Raw genomic sequence first — 21,957 nt, forward strand, 5'->3', positions numbered from 1 at the left:
TAAAAGCATAGTTAGCAAGCATGTTAAACATTGATTTGTGTAATAGATTTTTTTTAAAAAATTGGCTTCAGTAGTTATTCTTGTAGCTTAACATGTACGTTTTAGCCAAGTAATTCAAGTAAAAAAGAAAAAAAAACGTATATTGTAGACCTTTTTTGTAGTATTGTATTTGTCTACCTTGCGCGCTTATTGATGACGTCACAGGCATGCGTCGCTAGTCAGGGTGGAATATATTTAAGCAATACATTTTCAAAGTACATATTTTACACGTCTGATTGTGACAGTTTTGTCATGTACTTGTCATGTTTGGGTTCTGTTTTTCCTCGTGTGTCTCCCTTGGTCTTGTTAAGTGTAATCCTGCCCTTCCTCGTGTCAACCAATCAGTGCCCTCAGCCACTCGTGTCTTGGCACAGGTGTGTCTTGTTGTGTCATTAGCGTCTGTGTATTTAGTCTCCTGTCTCCTCTGTGTGTGTGTTGGTTCATTGTCTTTTCCTCATGTCATGCTGCCCGTTTTTGCCTTGTTGTTTTTCCCCCCCATGTTTTGTTTTACCTTGCAATTTGGAGCTCGCTTTTTGTTTTGTAGAAATGAAAGTCCCTTTTTCATCTTCGCCTCCTTGCCCTGCTTCCCTGCGACTGGCTCCTCCCCCAAACAAAGCCTTATTGACAGAACTACTGCTTTTGTTCCTTAGGAGGGCACCAACGAGTTACGTGACAACGCGGTGAGTGTTGCCATCGAAATCTACCTTTTAATTCACTTGCGTCTACAGACACATTGTCATGTTGGAAAGCTTGCAAAAAAAAAAAATAACACAATCCAAATTGGATGACATTTGAATGCTAAATAAAGCAGATAAACAAGTAATACAATAAACACAATGTGACAAAAGTTGCAAACGTGTCACATTTTAATCGGTCTATTAACTTCAACTGCCAGCAGAAAAAGAACATTTCAGTGACAAATGAACAAAAAAAAAAAGTATGTCAGTGATGCCACCAGAATGGGAAAAACACCCATTTTGAGTCCATTGTGTGTCTCAGACCAAAACAAAACCCCACAATAGTGTTAACAAAGTGCTTGTTTTGTACCAAAATCTGCACCTTTTTTTTAAACAAACATACAAAAGAAAAGGAAAGAAAGAAATGCCCTGATGGTTTTGACGGTTAAAGCAGATGAGGTTTTTCATTTATTTTTTAATTCCTGTACCTTGGATAGCAAATGTAAATTGAGGCAAACAATTACAAAACATCGACCCATAACAGCACGAAAGTCCCTTTTTAGAATGATGGCGATTTAAAACAAGCAACAGCAGAATGTCAGGTTGCAAATAATTACGATTTTTTTTTTTCAAACCTTACTACTAAACCTTGAGGCAACCACCTCAACAATGATCCAACGTGATTGTGAATGAACATATAACAATATATATTTTTTTAAAAACATTTTTTTTTTTTTTTTTACAACAGTCCATTTAGATTTCCGGCAATTTAAGATGGATGGCTAAAATTCTTAACCTTTTTTTTTTTCTTAACACTGATTGCAAAACCTTGAGGACATTGGGTTGACATCGGCATTGTCCAAATATGAATTTATATAAAATTTGTAAATAAAAAATGACTGTATAGTTTCATATCTATTAATTGAAAAAACAAAACGGGTCACATGACTACCGTTTCCTTCCTATTGGTCGTAGGCAGTCATGTTAAGCAGCTCCTCTTCCCACCAGCAGATGGTGCTGAAGGCCCAAAGCAGTTACGGAAACCTGTATTAGAAGCTGAAGTTCAATAGCACTTACATTTATTTACATGTTCATAGTCGAAGACCAGGACCTTGTGGCAGAACTTCTTCCAATATATACATCAATAAATAAAGTTTAGTTTGTGAATGCGTCAGGAAGTACTGGTTCCATGGCTCCATGTACTTGAAGATTTGGATCTTCTGGTCCCAAGTTTAAGGACTTATTTGTCAGATATGAGACGGAGCTTTATGGTAAATTCCGTGGACGGGTCCCGTTAAAGCGGCGGCGGCCTCTGCATACACAGGGGGCGGAGCCGCCACCTTGTGGGGCCACCAGGGGCAGCAGCGCACCAGGAACCTGCGCCAGGTCTCCAAGGTCTTTCGAGACCAGATCCAGACCCCCGAGGTGATGCCCACCACCAAGCACATAAAGTACTTGAGCATGAAGACGGCGTAGTCGGGCCCACCGCCCACCCGCTGGCGCTCGGCGGCGCAAGAACAGGCCAGCGCCTGGTCCCAGTCGGGGCGGCGGTGCTGCTCGTAGACCAGGCAGGCCACCACCACCGCGGCGGGAACTGTGTAGAGCACCCCGAAAAGTCCGATTCGGATCATGAGACGTTCCAGTTTGTCGGTCTTAGTGCCGCCCTGTTTGATGATACCGCGGATGCGGAAGAGCGACACAAAACCGGCAAGGAGGAAGAGCGAGCCGGCGAACAGGTAGACCACCAAGGGGGCCAGGACAAAACCTCGAAGGTTCTCCAGGCTTTGGTTGCCCACGTAGCAGATACCCGCTACCGGGTCCCCGTCCACGGCGCTGAGGGCCAGAACCAGGACAGTCTTGACACTGGGGACCAGCCAGGCGGCCAGGTGGAAGTAGTGGCAGTACCCCGAGATGGCCTCACTGCCCCATTTCATACCTGCGGCCAGGAACCACGTGAAAGACAAAACCACCCACCAGATGGAGCTGGCCATACCGAAGAAGTAGACCAGCAGGAAGACCAGGGTGCACAAAGCGGGACCGCCCGTGTCGTAGAGGATGTGAGACTGGTCCGCGAGGGGTGCGCACGCGACCCGCTCGTGCCCCGCCACCAGCCGGATGATGTACCCCAATGACACAAAGAGGTAACAAGTCGCCAGGAAGATGATCGGTCGCTCGGGGTACTTGAACCGCTGCATGTCCAGGAGGAAAGTGGCCACCGTGGTGAAGGTGGATGCGAAGCAGAGCGCCGCCCACAGCCCCACCCACAGGGTGGTGAAGGTTCGCTCATCCTCCGAGAAGTACGCCTGGTGGCATGGCTGGGCGCAGTTGATGAGGGGCCCCGTTCGGACCCGCCCGTACAACGGGTGCGACTCCCTTTTGATGGCCACCAGGGGCTCCCGGCAGCGGCACTCGCGCTCACTTTGGGCCGGTGCGTTCGCTCTGAAGCGGTTCTTGGTTGTGGGTTTGGCGAAGGGCAGCGGCGGCGGCGGGGTGGTGGCCTCGCTCCCGTTCTGGTCCATGCAGAGGGTGTCTCCGCCCAGTCGGGGAAGACGCTCGCAGCTCATCCGCTCGGGCCACTCGAAGCCGTACTGGCTCATGAGGGGCGAGCACCCGCGTTGGGCCCGTTCGCAAACAGAGCGGCACGGCGGTAGCGGTTTGCGGTAGTCCGGTAGACAGATGGGCGTGTACATGCTGCACAGGAAGAACAGCAAGTCAGGGGAGCAGCGGATCCGGACCAGGGGCCAGAACTGGTGTACCTCCAGGCCCACCTCCTCCTGGGTGTCGTGGTTGAACTGGTTGGGCATGTAGGTCAGGTTGTAACCGATGCCCCGGCACATGGGCACCGTGATGGGCTCGCATGAGATCTCCTTGGAAGCTGCATGGACCTGGGACCCACTCTGGATCAGCAGGACCAGCAAAAACCTCATAATCGACTCCATTGATCCAAAAGTGGTCTTAAAGCCTTGTGGTCTTGGGGTTAATTTAAAACCAAACTAAAAGTGGTCTTAAAGACTTGTGGTCCGTTTAAAACCAAAACAAAACAAAAAACGGTTTATAGTCCAGTGCAACTGTGCCTTTGAAGTCCATTCTCCTGTGCAAACTTTCTGATTGATTATTAATCCAACGTGGAGAAAAAAACAAACACTTAAACCTCCTCCTGCATCCACGACGAAGTAACACCGTGCCAACTAAAATCAACCATCAAGAAAAATACAAAAGTCTCGCGTGACGTCGTCATCCACTTTCAAATAACAACAAATAAACTCCTCTGCAACACAAACTTGTTATTTCCCCCCCGCCTCTTCGTCCGGCGGCTTCCGTCGTCCCACCGCATCCCTCGCACCACACGCGACCCCTCAGGTGCCGAACCCCAGCACAGACTGAAGCAAAACCAACACGCACTGACCGCCTCCTGCAAGCCTGGCTGCATGCTGCCTTCAGGCACCCTCGGACATCGTAGGACGACGTAATTTACTGCCCGTGGACCTGTCATTTGAACTCATAAAAATGAACTATTTGACTTATAATTGAATGAGAAAAAAATTATATGATTGATTGTGAGAGAAAATATATATTTAACGTTTTGCATTTATTATCTAATAATTGAGACGGTGAATGTAGGGCGTAAAACGTGTAGTTAAAATGCGTTTTCTTTTTTTCAAAACATTCCTTGTCTTTAACCGAGTGTACTTGAACGCATTAGCTGCTTCTACAAGCCTCTGAAGTTTGTTTCGGAGTGCAACTGAAGAATTATCATTTTCCAAGTGTACCTGAACGCACCGACTGCTTGTTTCAAATCACTGCTTAAGGCTCAGTTGTTGTTTAACTATTGCACATGAATGCATCACTTGTTGGTTTAAAAAAGTTTTAACATTGCTTTAAGTGCTATTTACTGAGTACATTTGAATGCACCAGTTCATTTAAATTAGGCTTTCTTTATTGCAACAAGGCGTCTTTCTGGGTGCGCCTGAAAGTACCGGTAATTCATTTAAATTCATGTATTTGGCTTTATTTGAACGAGGTTTGTTGTCTTTCAGCCAGTGCGCCTGAACACATCAGCGGCCTGTCTAATTCAGTAAAATGTCGTAATTCCACCAAGACTTTATTGTCCTTTACACAGTGCACTTGAACGCACTAGCTGCTTTTCAATTTTATGTATTTTTTTTCCTTTCTACCAAGTCTTAGTTGTTTTTGAATTTCCTGTCAGTTCTTTTAAATTAGTTTTTTTTTTTTTTCGTTTTTACAAAACTTTTTAACTTCGTGCACCTGAATGCACCGACTGCGTCCTGTCTTCCATTGGCACGCCCACCCGGGCGGAAATGACTGAGCAGCATCTGAATGCACCGGTTAATGGATGACTGACATTGATGAATGAGTAGCCGTCAGTTAACTAACTTTGTAGTCAAATGTGTTTGCAATAAAAACAAAATTAGCAAACAGTAATAATCTTTTCTTTACGAAAAACATTTTAGGCTATTTGACCACTTATATGTTTGAAGTAGACGAAAATTTGAAGTAGACGAAAATAATGGTATAGAGTTGGGAGTTAGTGTGTGGTGCTTTGCGACCGCGTTAAAGGGTCGGGTTCAAAGGTTTAGCTCGACGGTTTTGTATGTTTGCGAAAGGTTGAAGTTTTGTTTCCCTCTCAGGTGACTTTGATAAAAAGAAACATCAATCACGACGTTTGTGATTTTCCAGCTTCAAGTTGGACTAAAGTGAGCACTGAAATATCCCGGTTTTTTTCTTCTTTTAACTATCCACCAAATAACTCACATTTATTCAACAGAAAGTTATTATTTACCTTTTACGACCAACAAAGCTTTTCACAAACACACATGCATGAACATAACATTCCCTCACACATTAACACACACCAATGTTATTGCAGTTAACGGAAACTAACAAAATAACTCCAGCTAAAATTGAAAAATATGTAATACTACATCTTAAAGTTTATAAATCTAACTAAAATGAACTATCCTTATAGAGAAAATATTTTTACATTTTTGTCTGTCAATAAATATCATACATGAGCTTTTGTTTTTTTTATTTAATTGTATTTATTTCGGTATAGCTGTACGTCTGTAGAGAAGGAAGGTCAAACAATCGTGTGAGAATTGTACTTTTATTACACAATACGTAATGACATTTTTTTTTTTTTAAATCTTGCACTTGACAAATACTCCATATATTAAAAATAAATAAATAAATTAAATACAACTAAAACTAATAAGAAATAAAACTACGCATTTTTGAAAAAAGTAAAAACTATTAAAAAAAAAAAAAGTTAAATTAAATCATGTGACCTGCATGGAAACGCATACATGAATGAGCACGCACGCACACACCGTGCACGTGTGCCCCCCCCCCCCCCCCACTTTGTGACCGTTTCCCTCTCCTTAAAGTGTCTTTCTTTTGTTTTGATTTGCGTTGGCATGTGGGGGTCTCTCTCTCCCCCCTCACTCGCCCCGTCTCTAAATGAGCGGCGAGGGTCCGCGGGCCAGTGGAGCAGGACAAAAGCGATGCTGCTCTGGCTACACTTGCCGCTTTGTGGTCCAGCTCGTCAGCGCTAATTGGCCGCGACAATTAAGGCAGCGACGCTCCGCCGCCATTAGACGAGAGCCTCCGCGGCCACGCTAGCTGACCCGATGCTAAGTGACGTGCTAGCTTTTTGTCACGTCAACGTTTAATCCACTTTGTAGGACATAGACGATGATGTCACCGCCGTTGCGCCGCGCCTGCGTGGTCACCTGTGTTCCAAGTTTCACGTAACGTGATACGCAGTGATAGGTATCGTGGGTAATGGTTTTTTTTTTTTGTGTGGGGGAAAAAAAAAACAGTCGCTACATGCTAAAAGTACGAGGTAAACAACAAAATCTCTTTGTAGACGATTTATTGGCCATCAACCAAAGTGAAAGAAACAAATAACATGAAAAGTGCAAATTTTAAACTAAAGTGCTTGATTTAATACTTCAGAAAACATAAAACACATTTGTTGGCAAAATAAATGAAAATGTGGCAAACAAAAACAGGAGTAATCAGTCTTTTTCCCTTATTGCATAGCAAAAATAATTTAAACAAAAAATAAAAATACATTAATGTGTTGACCAAAGTACAATTTATTTAGTCCCTGAATTGAAATGCAAATAAAAAGCAAAGCGTGTTTGTATTTTTATGGCTCAAATGTTGACATAATGTAAATATCGTTACGAGCGTCAACGCTAGTTCAAAATGGCGTCGTCACACATGCGACCCCGAACACTCAAAAGTGGGAGATGCTAATTGCTCACAGTTTATAGCGCTAATCAGACCGTGCTAATGTCAAATTATCCTTCATTGGCTTACTTTGCGCCTTATCAATGATAAAAAAAAAAAAAAAAATCTACTGTCAAGGTCAATGTTATGTTAAATTGTCACTATGATTTTCTAAATTAACACAGTTTGACATTGTAGTCAACATTTAACAATTTAACTTTCAAAATAAAATATTTTTAGAAAATGTAGCTTGCGTGACAGGACGCACAAGACTTCAAGTATTACTGTCATTATTGTTAATGTTACAAGTAATAATTTAAGTTTTAATTGTTTATGTTTAACAGTTGAACGTAGACAACTTTTACGACATCAACTACAACTCGTAATGTTACCGATTACAATAAGGAGATTTTTTTTTTACTTAAGCTAGTACCATAAAAATAAAACAGAGCACTAGTGTATGGCTTGTTAGCGTACACGTCATTTGGTTTTCATGTAACGAGCGAGCATAATATTTGTTCATTTTTTAAATTGTTCATGTTAGGTCGTAATAGCTGGGCAGCCAATTAGTTAATCGCTAATGACGCTATTGCAATTCAAGGTGTGTAAATTTCAAATTATTGCTCGTTCGCTAACACATACTTGTCATTTTTTTGCTACAAACTAGTGTTTATGCTAACGTCGAGTTGTAATAGTCGCTAACATGCTAATGTTAGCGTAGTTTACTCACGCTGGTTGTTTTGTTTGGATGTTATGAAAAACAGGATGCTAGCTCTTCATTTTTTTTCCTAACCATTACAAGTCGTAGTTTGTCCAGGGTCATTTACTATTAACAATTTAACGTTGTGTTTGAAATAAAATGCTAACCGGCTAATAACTTAGACACTCAAGTTGTTGGCTCATAATTGTTTTCGTTAACATGTCATAGTTTATCGCAACAGCGGTCTACAGTCTACGCTATTTCCAAAATAAATTAAAAAAAGAGACTTAGCACCATCCTGGAGGGAAACGTTTTGGTAGCTAATAGTATGAACATAGGGGGCGCTGTTTGGCTCCAAAAACAATTTCTGACAAGTATCTGTGAGACTTCTGTCCACAACATGACTCAGTGATTATTTTGACATTGACGATTATTTCATGTGCTCAAACAGCGGCGGCCATTTTGCGGTCACCGAATAGCCGCCGCCATTATGTGTAGCCGTATAAAGAAGTCCTTGTGCAACATTTACGCTCCCCCAAAGCGTCTTTCACTTGAGCTCGGCTCGGACCGCCGGCGCTTCCTGCATCTTGTGTCCGTGGTCCGTGTCCGTGGTCTCAGGTGTCCTGGTACGGCAGGTGTTGGTCGTCGTCGGGCGACCAGAATGACGACGGCCGTTTGGTGTGGTGGAGCTCGCGTCGGACGCAGCGAGGACACGGCTGACACTTCTGCCGACACTCGGCGTGGAAGACGGCGCCGCAGCCCGAGCACCTGACGGGAGCACGACATGCCAGGAAAATTATTTAGCGACTCCCCCCATTCTATTGGTTGTTGAGGAATGTGGTAATTGGTTGTAATACAAAGAGCAACCTCCTGGTGGCGCTGTCCTGGAAGGGGTAGATGAGGTGTCCGCTGTGGCACAGTTCGCAGATGAAACCTTTCTGCCGGCACAACGTGCAGCCCAGCACGTGAGCGCTGGCGAACTTGATGACTTTGGACAGGAAAGGCGCCAGATGGCCGTCAATCACCTGCAGGGGGCGGGGCCACCAGAGCGGGGGGCGGGGTCAGAGGAGTACACGTAGGTAGCATGTAGCCACACCCACAGTGGTTTTCATTGACTACTTTGAAACCCTAACATTGACTTGAAACCCTACTTTGAAACTCAGGCTATTTTCAACCCAGACTTGAAACTCTAATTTTAAACCCTATCCATAGTTTGCAACCCTAACACAGACTTTAAACCATACTTTGAAACTCTTAACCAAATTTGGACTTGAAGCCGTAATTTGTAACACTGACCATGACTTGAAACCAAGCAAACCTTGGAACCCTACTTTGAAACTCTAAGCCTAACTTAGAACCCGAATCACCATGTTTGGCTAAAAGCCTAACCCTAGCTTGAAACCTGACCTTGGAATATGAACTTGAAGCCCTATTCCAAACATGAAAACCTAATCCTTTCTTGAAACCCCAACCCAGATTTTACACCCAAATTTTAAATGGCAACACTGCCTTGAAACCCTAATTTGTAACCCTGACTTGAAACCATAGCACTGGGTTCAAACCCCCACTCTGAAAGCCGATTTTGAAGTCTTAATTAGAAACACTAATTTATTTTATTTTATTTCAAATGTAATGATTTTGGAACCTTAATTTGAAACCCTGTTGTGTCTTTTCATTGAGATATTTGCAAACTCCCTTTTTAGCAACACGAGTGTGTGTTTCCCACTTGCCAATCGCACCCTCCGTCATGCATGCGGACCACACGCACACGCACACAATATGCGTGTGTGCGTGTGTGTAGTCGCATGCAAAGTGTTCCTAAATACATGAAGAGGTTGATGAATGTTTGGGGGAGTTGACGCCGTTGTGCCCCCCCCCCACCCCCAACCCCGGGTCCCCCCCTCCCAGTCCCACTGACGAATGGGCGTCTTGATGCGTGCTGACAGGCTCCCTAATGAACACCTCGCCTCCTAATTGGAGCGCAAGTAAAGCAGGGAGGGGGAGGACGAGCCCCGACGAGAACCGAAGACTCATTTCAAACCCGGACCCAAGTTTGAAACCGGGCTTGGAATCCACCTTTGAAACCTGACCCTTCTTAGAAACCCTAAACCGGCCTTGAAATGCAAAAACTTGGTTTACAAAACCCCTGGCTTGAAACCCTAATTTGAAAACATCATTTGAAACCTAATTAGAATTTGAAATTAATTCGGAATTTGAAACCTTCACCCTGGCCTAAAACCATCATTTGAGACCCTAACCCTTGTTTGAACGCCCCAAACCCTAATTTAAAACCCCCAAGAAACTACCCCTCCAAAACTGGGTTTGAAATCCTAACCCTGGTTTAAAACCCTGTCCCCGGAATAAAACCCTCATTTGAAACCCCACCCTTCTTTTGAACTCTAGCCTGAAAAGTCAAAACGTGAAACTTGAACCCCGGCTTGAAGACCTACTTCAGAACGCTAACCACGGTTTGAAACGCCAACCCAGGCTTGGCACCCTACTTTGAATCTCTCCATTGAAACCCTAACCCTGATGTCCCCACAAAATACTAACAAACCCTTGTAATTCTTTCAAAGAATTACATTTTTTTGGAAAAGTGAAATTGTCATCAATTTGTGTGCGTGTTTTGGAGACCACCAACAAAGTTGAACAATGATGCATTCAAAGACCTTTTAAAAAAAAAAACTCTGATCACTTGTTTATGTTTTATAAACAGACACAGTATACTGTTAACTGTAATAAAAATATCAACCGTCGTAGCTTGTAAACACTCGTTAAGATGCACACTCCTTATACTCCACGCACACGTGCACACGCACGCGCACGCGCACACACGCTGCAGTTGAAGTCTGCCCTCTTTACTGCATGCGGAGTCTTTGTGCTGCCTTCTAATCCGCTAAAACGGACGTTAAACAGCTGCCTGACTGACTGACTTCAACGCACGCACGAACAAACGCAAACTACGTTTGACAAATACTTTTTTTATTTTACAATCCATAGAACTATTAAAAATATATGCAAACTCTGAAATCTATGTTCACATTTATTTAAGTGTTCATATTAAAATACGTATTTATTTTTCAATATCTTAATTTATTCTCTATAAAAGAAATCTTACGATTGGATTTTCTGTTTGTACTTTTAAATTATTTTACAATTTTAAAAATAACTTTATATTAACAAAATAAATAAAAATATTTATCCAATTATTTTAATTTTAAAATACTACCATTAAAATATATATACATTTAGATCAACTAAAAAATAAATAAAATAAAAATATTTAGGATGAAAAAATAGACTAACTTCACGATTAAAAATATTTGAAACTATTATTTTTATGTTTAACATTGCAAATCATTCAAAAATAAAAGTGAAAGTAAACATATGTCGCATTATAAAATATTTAGTTTATAATTTTTGAAAACATGGGAAGAAAATGGAACGACATTTGAAGTGACTATTTTTAATATTTGTAAAAAATAATGTAACTTTAAGATGACGTGATATTAAATGCAAATGATAATACATATTTATATTCATCTCTCTCTCTCTCTTCTTCCAAACAGCGACGATGTGCGAATCCTGTGCTAACACGCTAACAGGTATGTGTGTGTGTGTGTGTGTGTGTGTGTGTGTGTGTCTGAACGCCGCCATGTCACGCTTTTGTTTTCCCGCCTGTTGCTTCTCAATGTGAGCAATTAGCCAAGCAAAGCGACACAGTGTGGGAGTGGAGGAGGTGCGAGGGTGCGCAGGGCCGGGGGTCCGGAGGGGCTAGGTTGAGGGCGCTCTTTCACCGTGAGAGCGGGCGAGCGAGGAAGCCCCCTCGTCAAAAAAGAAAAGAGGGGCAGGGTGCAACATAATCACCCACAAAAGAACTTTTCACTCATTTGTGGACCCTTTTCCTCGAACCCCCCCCCCCCCCAACCTGACCGCCCACCATCCTCCAACATCCCTCAATTTACCTCCACTCCACCGCCGCCATGTTGGCCTCATTTGTACAAACGCCCACTAAAAGTTAGCGTGCTCAACTGTGTCCACTAATAACCTCACAAAGAAAGCTTTATGCACGTTTGAGCAAAAGTGTTGGGACACTCCTATTATAACTCAAACCGTTTACGACCAATGCTGTTTTTAATAGCAAAAATATTGAATATCTGTTGAGAACTACTTCATATACGATTTTGTGTCTACTGTGACATTGTGTTTTGTGTGTGCGTACCTGCTGCAGGTCAGCAATGGAGTAGAGGTGAATGTGCTGCAGCAAATACTCCCGAGGGAAAATTCTGTGGACGAAAGACAACACATTTTATGACGTCTTGATAAAAACTCCACAAACATTAAATTTTGCAGAGGAAGTAACTGGTTGAATGATTAATTCAATAATTGTAAATATAAATTAAAAATATCCTGAATGGTCTTAAAGGACTAAGTCAAGTCATAAATGTAAAAAAATATTTTTAAATACATGTAAACACTAAATGTCAAGAAAACAGTCAAATACAACAACAACAACAACAAAAACTCTGCCTTTAAAATTATATTTCCTTGTTAATTTATGGGAAAAAGAGATTGATCGATTCATGGTTTTATGAATCGATATCAGGCTTAAAAAGGGAAATCGATTCGATAGTGATTATAACAAATGTTGTAATTTTACAACATGAAAATTAGAATACATTATTTTTGTTCCCATAAAAAATGTATTAATTTTTTTTTTCTTTATCATCGTGAATTTCAAAATACACTTTTTTCTTTCTTTTTTGTTATTGGAAGTCTGAATTTTTTTTTTTTAAATAAAATGACATAGTTAAATGATATGAAACCAAAATAAAACATATTTTAATCAAATGTAATTATTATACTTTTAAATTAAATATCAACATACTATTAAAATATTATATATATATATATATATATAGAAAATTCAATAATTATATTTATATATAATTAAATATTAAAATCTAATGTAATTTAAGTATTTAAAATAATTTCAAATAAATTAAATGTATTTAAATAAACCAGAACAAACGTAAAGCTTTTAATTTAATTTATTTTTTACTTAACCTCATATATTAGTGGTAGGCAACATTCAGTTAAAAACCGATGTAGACTAAAAATGACCTGGAGCAAAAAAAAAACAACTAATCCAAATGTTTTAGCGCCACAAAACCGTCATCAATTGTGCTTCGTTTGGCATTGTTCAAAAGCGTGCCCTCACTCACACACGTAAACGCAGACGCGCGTACGAGTCAGGTGGTCCCGCCCACTCCTGTTGCGAGTGGGCCTGCAAACGGACCGTACCTTCGGCGCAGGTCCTCGGCGATGGCGGCGCGGCAGCCGAACAGGTACGCGCGTAGCGACTGCAGCTGCTGGCGGAGGCGCAGCACGGCGCTGAGGGGCTCGCAGTGCTCGTACAGACCCCCGTTCAGCTGCTGCACGTCCAGCAGGGGCTCCTCGTACACAAACTCCAGGAACTCCTTCGCCTGCTTGGACACCTGCAAGCAGATCGCGCTCACAACTCAAACAATATGAATTGGCAAGGCTGGATTGGCTGGCGTTTTCGGCGCTGCGTCACCTTGTGCTTGCTGGTGTCCCAGTTGCGCAGCAGTCGGGCTGGGATGAGAAAGGTGTTGTCCTGGTGGCAGTTTTGGCAGTAATACCAGCCGCTGTAGTGGCACACTTTGGCTTTGCCCCTGGAGGCGCCGACTGGACGCTGGCAGCCTGCGCGCAAGAGAGACAAGTGTAGTGACCAAAATGCAAATGTTGCGCAATTTAGTGTCACCGGCAGACATGACCGTCATGGCTTTTTGAAACCAAAATGGCGGACTTCCGGTGTCTTTCTGGACATGGCTTCTTGAGACTTTTTCGTGAGTCTACTCATGATAGACATGTCTACCAAATGTCGTGTCGCTAAGTGAGGCTAGCTTTGAAATACGCTAAGGCTAACAGCTCCCGCCATCCAGCTGCGAAAGTGCCGTCTCGTGCCGTCACGCCAAAAAAAGCTGTAGTCACAACACGAGAGCTGAGGAACAAATAGATCCTTCCCTGCGTCCATTTTCATCCAAACACTCGACATGCGCGCGCGCACACACAGGTGTGCCTTATCAAGCAAACATCAGAGAGCGCGCGAACGAGCCGCAGAGAAGAAAAGATGTGCGATAAACATCAGGAAGTGACGGCGACGACATGCGTGCGCCTGAACACGAGCAGTCGAGCACACTTTGTGTACTGCTTTATATGGAATGTCCACCATTTTGTGAACAATGCTTTAATATATGGTAACCATCCACCATTTTGTGTACTATACATATTTTACTTTACACATAATGAACACCATTTTGTGAACAATACTTTAACTGTCTACCATTTTGTGTACTATACATATTTTACTTTACATACGATGTCCACCATTTTGTGAACAATACTTTGATATACAGTACATTAAATGTCCACCATTTTGTGAACAATACTTTAATATACAGTATATTAACTGTCCACCATTTTGTGTACTATACTGTACATTTAATGTCCACCATTTTGTGAACAATACTTTAATATGCAGTATATTAACTGTCCACCATTTTGTGCACTATACATATTTTACTTTACATACGATGTCCACCATTTTGTGAACAATACTTTAATATACAATACTTTAACTGTCCACCATTTTGTGCACTATACATATTTTATTTTACATACCATGTCCACCATTTTGTGAACAATACTTTGATATACAGTACATTAACTGTCCACCATTTTGTGTACTATACATATGTCCACCATTTTGTGTACTATACATATGTCCACCATTTTGTGAACAATACTTTAATATACAGTATATTAACTGTCCACCATTTTGCGCACTATACATATTTTACTTTACATATAATGTCCACCATTTTGTGCGTTTTACTTTACATACAATGTCGACCATTTTCTAAACGATACTTCAATACACATTAACTGTCCACCATTTTGTGTACTATACGTATTTTACTTTACATACACCATTGTGTTAAAAAAAAAAAAAAAAAAAAAAAAACCTTCACTATACACGCACACACATACACAATGTCCACCAATTTGTGAGCGTTACTTGTCTGCTAATTGTCACTAAAGCTTCTAGCAGTTTCCGCCGCTCCTCTCTGATCTTTTATTGTGGGGACGAGAAAGATGAATGGGAATTCAAACGCAGCTCAAAAGGTCCACCGATTGTACCTCGGCTCGCTGTGGTGGCGGGGGAGCTAGGTGGTGGTGGTGGTGGTGGGAGGAGAAAAAAAAAAGGGGGGGGGTCACTTTGACCTGTAGAGGGGTGAGCGCACGGCGGTGGGAGACGGCATGAGGGCCGATACCGGGCTTTCATCTGCCCGCCGCGGGTCCGGACCTGCACACCTTTGAGAAGACCGATGTGTGTGTGTGTGTGTGTGTTAAAAGCTTTGATGTGTTTTCTTTAACACTGACAAAACACTCCTGCAGCATGCACCGTGGGTGAGCGCCAAAAAAAACGTGTACAATGCAAACCAAAGCAGTGGAGGGGCTTGCCAAGTAAGGTGCCATACAATTTTTGACCATACAGCAATTGTGTAACAAGTGAAAGTAGGTAAGAATGTGTAAAAGAAAATTACAAAGATCAAAGAAAATATTTTTTTCCCCCACATGACGACCAAACAAACATGGCAATGTCACGTCACTACTATACACACATTTTGAGTATACATGTGGGAGTGTTTGTGTACGGCTCTTCAAACACACCACACCCACCCACACGTATCCTTCAAAAGGTATAAATGTATAATTATAGACCACATGGTACATTTAGATGTTAAACAGTTAGATTAATCGCATGTATATATGTATGTATGAGTGTTGCATATGCAACGCGCTCTCATGAAAAGAGTTGAAAGAGAAAAAAGGAGTTAACGAAGATCGACGAGGAGTGAGAATCTCTTGCGCCTCTGCTGGCCACAGTTGGGTAGTGCATCACTTACATTTTCAATCAGAAGAGGAGATGCGGCAAAATAAAAAGAAGACAAAGCAGACAAAATGGGGAGAAGGAGGAGAAACGGATGGAAGAAGACAAGAAGGTGGGGGAGAAGTAGAAGCAGATGAGGGAGGAGGAGGGGAAGAATGAAATGAAGGAGAAAAAAAGGAGGAGAACCCAGGAAGACAAGGAAAAACAAACAATGAAAGAAGTTGATTAACAGAAGAATGTGAAGAAGAAGAAAAAATAGGGGAACAAGAAAAGAAGCAGATGAATAAGGAGTAAAAAGAGAAACAGATGAAGGAAAAAGGAGGAGGAATGAAAATAAAGCAAAGAAAAAGGTGAAGATGCTGAAGAAGTAGGAGTAAGGATAAAGACGCAGACGGGTGGGGAAGCAGGTGAAAAGCATGAAGAGGAGAACAAAGAATCAGAAGGAGGAGGATGAAAAGGAGATCCTGACCTGCGCACGTGAAGCCCTGAGCGGTGAGTCCCTTCTCCAGGGCGACACAGGTGAGGAGCCCGAGAAAGCTGGTGGTGACCGACTGCCTCTTGGCTCGCTGCTCCTTCTGCTTCTTCTCTTTGCACCTCAGCAGCACACCCTGCGGCGCCGGGGACCCGCACTCCTCCCGGGCGGGCCGCCGGGTGCCCGCCGCCCCCCACAGGGCCTCCATCCACTCCAGGGCCTTGGCGGCGGTGTCGGCTCGCAGTCGCAGCGCCTCGTCCGTGAACGTGACTTGGAAGCGCTCGCCCTGGTCCGGGACCTCGGGGTCCGGCTGCACGCCCAGGCAGGAAGTCAGCGCGTACTGGCGGACCGGGCGCGACACGGGGCCGCGGCCCTCGGTTGGGAACGCCTGCAGGGCGCTTCTGCTCAAGACGAAGGTGAAGGCGCGCCAATTGTTCTGGTCCAGGAGTTGGTGCAGGAGCCCCGCTTTGAGGACGTCCTGGCAGCGCTGGCTGAACAGGGGCAAAGTGGTGGGGCGGCTCGGTGGCGGGTCGCCGTCACAGACGTCGGGGAAAGTGACCGCCTTCTCCGCCGCCGCCCCCTTCCTCTGCCTGGCAGGCCTCGCCGCCTGGACCTTCTCCCACACGAGGCGCCGCCACTCGGACGCCTCCCACTGCGTGGCGGCCCTCAGCTGCACCCGCGTGCTGTTGAAGAAGACGGCCTGCAGGGTGCGCTGTTCGGCCGGCTGGCAGGGCGCCGGCGCCGTCACGCCCTGGCAGTGCGACAGCGAATAGGCGGTGCCCAGCTGCCTGTTGGCGCTGCTGTCCAGCGTGTAGAGGCGAAGCTCGCAAGGCGTCAGCTCCACGTGGCATTCGCGCCAGCGGCCCCGCGGGCCCTCGCGATACTCCATCTCGGCCTGCTTCAACACGATGCTGCTACTGCTGCTCCCCTTCTCACCTGAAAAAGGACAACATAGAGTGTTTTGTTTCATAGCGAATCTTCAAAACTAAGGATGGGCGAGGACCGATACCAGCCTTATTTCAAGGTATTGGCTACTCATGAAAGATGCCGATACTGTGGGCATCATAAAGACAGGCCGACAAAATGGCCGACATCCTTTCCCTTGAGACTTTTTTTTCTTCTATCATGATAGACACGTCCACTCAGTTTTATGTATTTCGGTGAAACTGTTGACAGCGGCTACATTTTTCATGACGGGACTCTTGCAACCCTTTTTTAACGGTGAAACCTCAAAGCCAAAATGGCGCCAGGAGGTAACAATTAGTGTCGCGTTCACACTGATTGCAGTTTAAACACGCTAGCGTCTTTGTGTTGGCATGCCCATAAATCAAGATGCGTCAAGCTACCTCCATTTATTTAGAACAACAACAATGGCCGTTGCCTCCTACGGCTAATTCCATTTTCTCCCGTCTGCGCTCCAAGTGACGGGTGTTGGACTTTGTTTTCCCGGTGGGAGAAATCGATCAGAGGGAGGGGAAAACGACCTCATCGATCTTATCAAAACACGTTTTGTCAGCGTATTAACCAAGCTTATATGAATATGCAAATGAGCAGTGGCACGGCGGAGCTGATTGGCCCGTGTCACGCTCGGGCGGTTTGAGAGGGAAAAGTGTCTGCGTCCATTAGACGGAACAACACTTGAGTGATGAACTAGCTCGGAATGCTAATTTGCTAACAGGAAGATTGGCTTCATATTCAAATTATTTTCCTTTTATGGGTTAATTTAAAAAAAAAAAAAGAATGCAGGGTTCTCCATAAGAAGTAAATGCGGATACTGGATCTTCAGTAACAGGTATTGTGTCTCTGTCTGCGTGAAAGGCATAAATGACGACACACTCATTGCGTTGATGCTAACCAGCTGTTGCTAATGAGGAAAGTAAACACGGCGCTTTGTCCCATCCATTGGTGCTCCCCCACCACTACCACCGCACTTTCTCCCCTTTTCATCCTAAACGGCCTGCTAGCTTTTCACGCGTATGCTAATACGGCGTAATCCCGCCCGTGTCGGGAGGCGCCTTAATTAGCTTCCTGCGCGCTCGCCTCATTTGAGTCCATTTGCCGACGGGATTACCAGCTATTATCCCGCACACCCCCAGACCTCTGGAGAGTGTGTGTCATTTAAGGTTATCATCATTTTCTATCATTACATCCTCGGAGGAGGAGAGAAAGACATCCAACACTCAACAGCAGACAGCAACGCGACAAAAATATCAATATCTGAAGCAATAAAAAGGTGTACCTAATATTTTGGGTGGCTCATTCATCAAAGTGCGAATTCTGTCCTGACATGTCATTTGACACTGTTCAGTGAAACCGGTGTCGGGGGCCAAGTTTTTTTTTTCTTTTTCCCACGCATCGGTCTTTGCAACCTCTTTTTGTCATGGCGAATCTCATCTCAAAAGCTTCAAGCAAAATGGCTGACTCCTTGTTCAATTTTGGGCATGGGTCCTTTTTTGTGCACTCTGTCATGATCGAATTAGAAGTGTCCACCCAAATTCATTTTGATCAGTGAAACTTCTGTCGAGGGCTAGTTTTCACAAACGGGCCTCCGTTTTCATGACAAAATCCCTGAAAAACGTCAAAGCAAAATGGCCGACTGAATTTTCCTTGCAAATCAGTGAAAATGGTGTCAGGCAATATTCTTTCATTAAATGGGCCCCTGCAACATATAATTGCAGTATTGAAGCAATAAAAATGCCATAGATAATATTTTTGGCTGCTTCATTTAGATATAAAACCAGGACAGAATATTAGGAACAGCTCTCAGTATAATTAAATTGTCAAAATAAATGTAATGCATAAAGGTTTGCTTTTAAATCTTCTCAAAAAAGAAGCACATTTATTTTCTCATTACCTCTATAAACAAAAAATCAATCGACACAATTAAAAAAAAATTGTTTCGTTTTTTCAAGTCCTGTGCTTGCTTTCGGAATAAATAAAGCAGGTGGAGGGAAAAACTAAAACAAAAGTTTGAACAATGTAATCGTCATTTGCTTTTTCTTTTAACATCAGATGTTTAATTAATAATTTAGTTTATAATTATTATTACATTAATTTAAAAAATTGCAATGCATTTATAATAGGCTGTCAATTATACGAGATTCGCTACTCACTTATTATTTAATAAATTCTAACCGCCATTCCGATGGTAGCTTAGCTAGCCCACGTCTTATTTGCATTTTACATTATTTGTTAGCATTAAGCCATAATCACAGACACAGATTTAATTTGTCATAATTTCCTTTATTTAACCAGGTAAATTTATTGAGATGAAAAATCTCTTTTCCAAGAGCGACCTGGCCACAAGGACTACAAAGACATATAGTGGTTATATTAATAAAACAAAACAAGACAAACATAACACCATAAGCACATATGACACAATATATATGCTGGTGGTGTTTGTGCGTGCGCACCAACCTTCCATCTGGTGGTTGAGAATTGCGTTCTTCAGAGTGTCCAGAGCGGGGAGCCCGTTGTCAGTGTAGGCGGCCGTTCGGTAGTTGACGTCGGACCTGGACCTGTTGTGTCCCTTTTTGAAGGCGGCATTGGAGGCCAGGGCGGCGCCCTCCTTGCCGTGCGCCACCAAGTCATTGGTGGATCGCGCCCGGCTCCTCTTGCCGTGCCGTAGTCCCACCACGCTCAGACCGTCGGCCCAGGCCAGCCCGAGCGGGCCCACCTCGGGCTGCTGGCCCGCCAGGAGGCTCCACACGCCGCTGGAGCTCAGCTTGGCCAGCGCGGCGCTCGACGCCTCCTGGAGCTTCTTGGGCTGCCCGGAGGTCTGGTTCTTGGGAGGACTGGGGCCGCCCGGGGAAGCAAAGTCCTCGGTGGCCTCCAGAGCAGGGCTGATGTCGCCCACCACGTCCAGCTGCCTCAGGCCCTCCATCTTGCATTTACAGCTCACGCTAGTTAGGTCCAAACATCTCGGCATCTGGACCGGGATCCTTATGGAGACTTCATCTTGCTGTCGGGGATTAAGTCCTGCCTGAAGCCTTTGGGTGGATGCCGGATGAGCTTGTGGCCTCAAATGGAGGTGGTCTGGAACAGGAAGAAGACAAAACGGTAAAGAGGAAGCACGAGTGGAAGCACAGCTGCACGGATATTCATAGCTGTGTGGATATGAGTCAATTTAGCATGTAGATTGTAGCACGACTTGTATCTGCTTTTTCTTATCTGCTGTCTATCAATCCATTTGTACGCTCTTCTTCCCTCTAATCTGCGCTCTGATTGATTTTACAGCTCAGCTCAGGCTCTTTGTCTGCTCGTATGAATTATTTAAAAAGCCATTAGCTCATCTCAGGTCATGCCACACACACATTGAATACTTTTTTTTTTTACCCATAATTTGGTTACATCACTTATTCAAGAATATACCATGAAATACACTTTTTCTTACAGCAATGTCTCATGCTATTTCACCATTATTGGCATGTGATTACAGTAACATTTCTTAATTTTTTTCCCCTCCAAAAAAAACAAAAACATTTTTCTTGTAACATTACAGCTAAGATTGACTCGATTTATCAAACAATTTCAAATGTTTGTCTCATGAATATATGAAAAAAAAGCTCTCAGAATAACCTCCTACTTTTTTTACAATTATAAATATATAAACTTTTTTTAAATTTAGTTGTATTAAGGAAGACTTCATCATCTCCCAGCGTTAACCGAATTTAATATACGTTAATAGAGAGTATATAATTTTTTTTACCTTACTGAGTGTAAAGGGAAAAGCCTAACTTATGGCAGGTGGAAGCAGCATCTCATTATGCGCATGCGTCCTTGTCATCTAGCAAGTCAGCAGCTCTCACCCTCAGTCAACAAGACTGAGGTGACGTCACGGTCAGCCTCCCCGGGATGCTAGGCTAACGGGAGCTAGTTGGTTAAAACGACCCGCTTCACCACCCCACGCACATGTAATCGTATAAAGTTACACATTTGCTTACATCAGAAAGTGTTTTCTCAGTCTTGTTCTCGGCTGTGACGCGAGCCGGGCGAGATAGCCGGAAGCTAACGACTTAGCCTGTCTCTCCATCATCGAAAAATGTGAAAAAAAAAAGTGTCCACGCCATATCAACGTTAACATTTAACAGGTGCGAATATTTACGGTCATCGTGTTATTTTTATAGCATCACCACTAAAAGAAAGAGGAGATGATCATGAATGTGACTCACCTTTGTGTTTACCATCAAGTCATTTGACAGTGTCCTTCGGTAAAGACGTCCGGACAGAAACGGAAGGCGGAACATAAAAATGGTCTGCCTGGGAACTTTTACATATTTTTGTTTGTTTGTCAATATTCATTTATTTATTTTATTTGTCTCTCACTTTGTGGTAATTTAATATAAAATTGGGGCCACACGCAAAAGGAAATAAATAACATTACAGTACTATGAGAATGAGGTCGTAATATTTATTTTTTTCATACAATTTTGTGACATTTTATTTCAGAAAGGCATTACTATACTTTTTTACCCCTGTCTCCAAAATATTAGTACTTTTTAATCACGAAAAACTATTACCTTTTTTTCTTGCATATTTTAACCTTTTTTTTCTCGAAACAATTTTTTTAAATCATAACTTCTTCTAAAAAATATATATGTGGATTGTTTTATTTTTATTTTTTTATCTCTCTTAAGATTTTTTCTAAAATCATTTATCACTGTAGATTCACACTTTTTTCTTTTAAGTCTGTTTCGACTTTTTCTCAGAAAAAATATATAAGAAAATGTCGTTCACAAAAAATAAAAAGGAAATTTGTCTTATAAATGCCGTTTTTTTCTTTATAGATTACCTTTTGAATCACTTTTTTTTCATTTTCTCTACTTTTTCCCTT

At 42.9% G+C, this 21,957-nt stretch overlaps 2 protein-coding genes and 1 long non-coding RNA gene across 4 annotated transcripts; 1 reads left to right on the top strand and 2 right to left on the bottom strand.

Moving 5' to 3' along the window:
- Window positions 1–275: 275 nt before the first annotated feature.
- On the top strand, window positions 276–12,061 carry LOC144060282 (uncharacterized). The gene is made up of 3 exons (XR_013295891.1): window positions 276–719; window positions 11,241–11,276; window positions 11,903–12,061. It is a non-coding gene; the product is annotated as an uncharacterized LOC144060282 (long non-coding RNA).
- fzd5 (frizzled class receptor 5) lies at window positions 1,162–4,080 on the bottom strand. Its single transcript, XM_077580934.1, has one exon. It carries the CDS (start codon window positions 3,653–3,655, stop codon window positions 1,964–1,966), a length of 1,692 nt encoding a protein of 563 aa, XP_077437060.1. The 5' UTR covers window positions 3,656–4,080; the 3' UTR covers window positions 1,162–1,963.
- On the bottom strand, window positions 6,593–21,427 carry plekhm3 (pleckstrin homology domain containing, family M, member 3). 2 transcript variants are annotated; one of them, XM_077579651.1, is made up of 8 exons: window positions 21,296–21,427; window positions 19,542–20,159; window positions 16,119–17,057; window positions 13,250–13,395; window positions 12,976–13,169; window positions 11,894–11,957; window positions 8,539–8,696; window positions 6,593–8,439 (listed from the first exon to the last, which is right to left on the bottom strand). In XM_077579651.1, the coding sequence occupies exons 2-8, from the start codon at window positions 20,050–20,052 to the stop codon at window positions 8,286–8,288; spliced, it is 2,166 nt and encodes a 721-aa protein (XP_077435777.1). In that variant the 5' UTR covers window positions 20,053–20,159; window positions 21,296–21,427; the 3' UTR covers window positions 6,593–8,285. The 2 variants fall into 2 exon arrangements, with proteins under 2 accessions (XP_077435777.1, XP_077435778.1); XM_077579652.1 differs by lacking the exon at window positions 21,296–21,427 and adding an exon at window positions 21,068–21,262.
- Between the last annotated feature and the right edge of the window lie 530 nt (window positions 21,428–21,957).

The sequence above is a fragment of the Vanacampus margaritifer genome, chromosome 11 (assembly GCF_051991255.1).
Source record: "Vanacampus margaritifer isolate UIUO_Vmar chromosome 11, RoL_Vmar_1.0, whole genome shotgun sequence".
NCBI classification, from domain to species: domain Eukaryota; kingdom Metazoa; phylum Chordata; class Actinopteri; order Syngnathiformes; family Syngnathidae; genus Vanacampus; species Vanacampus margaritifer.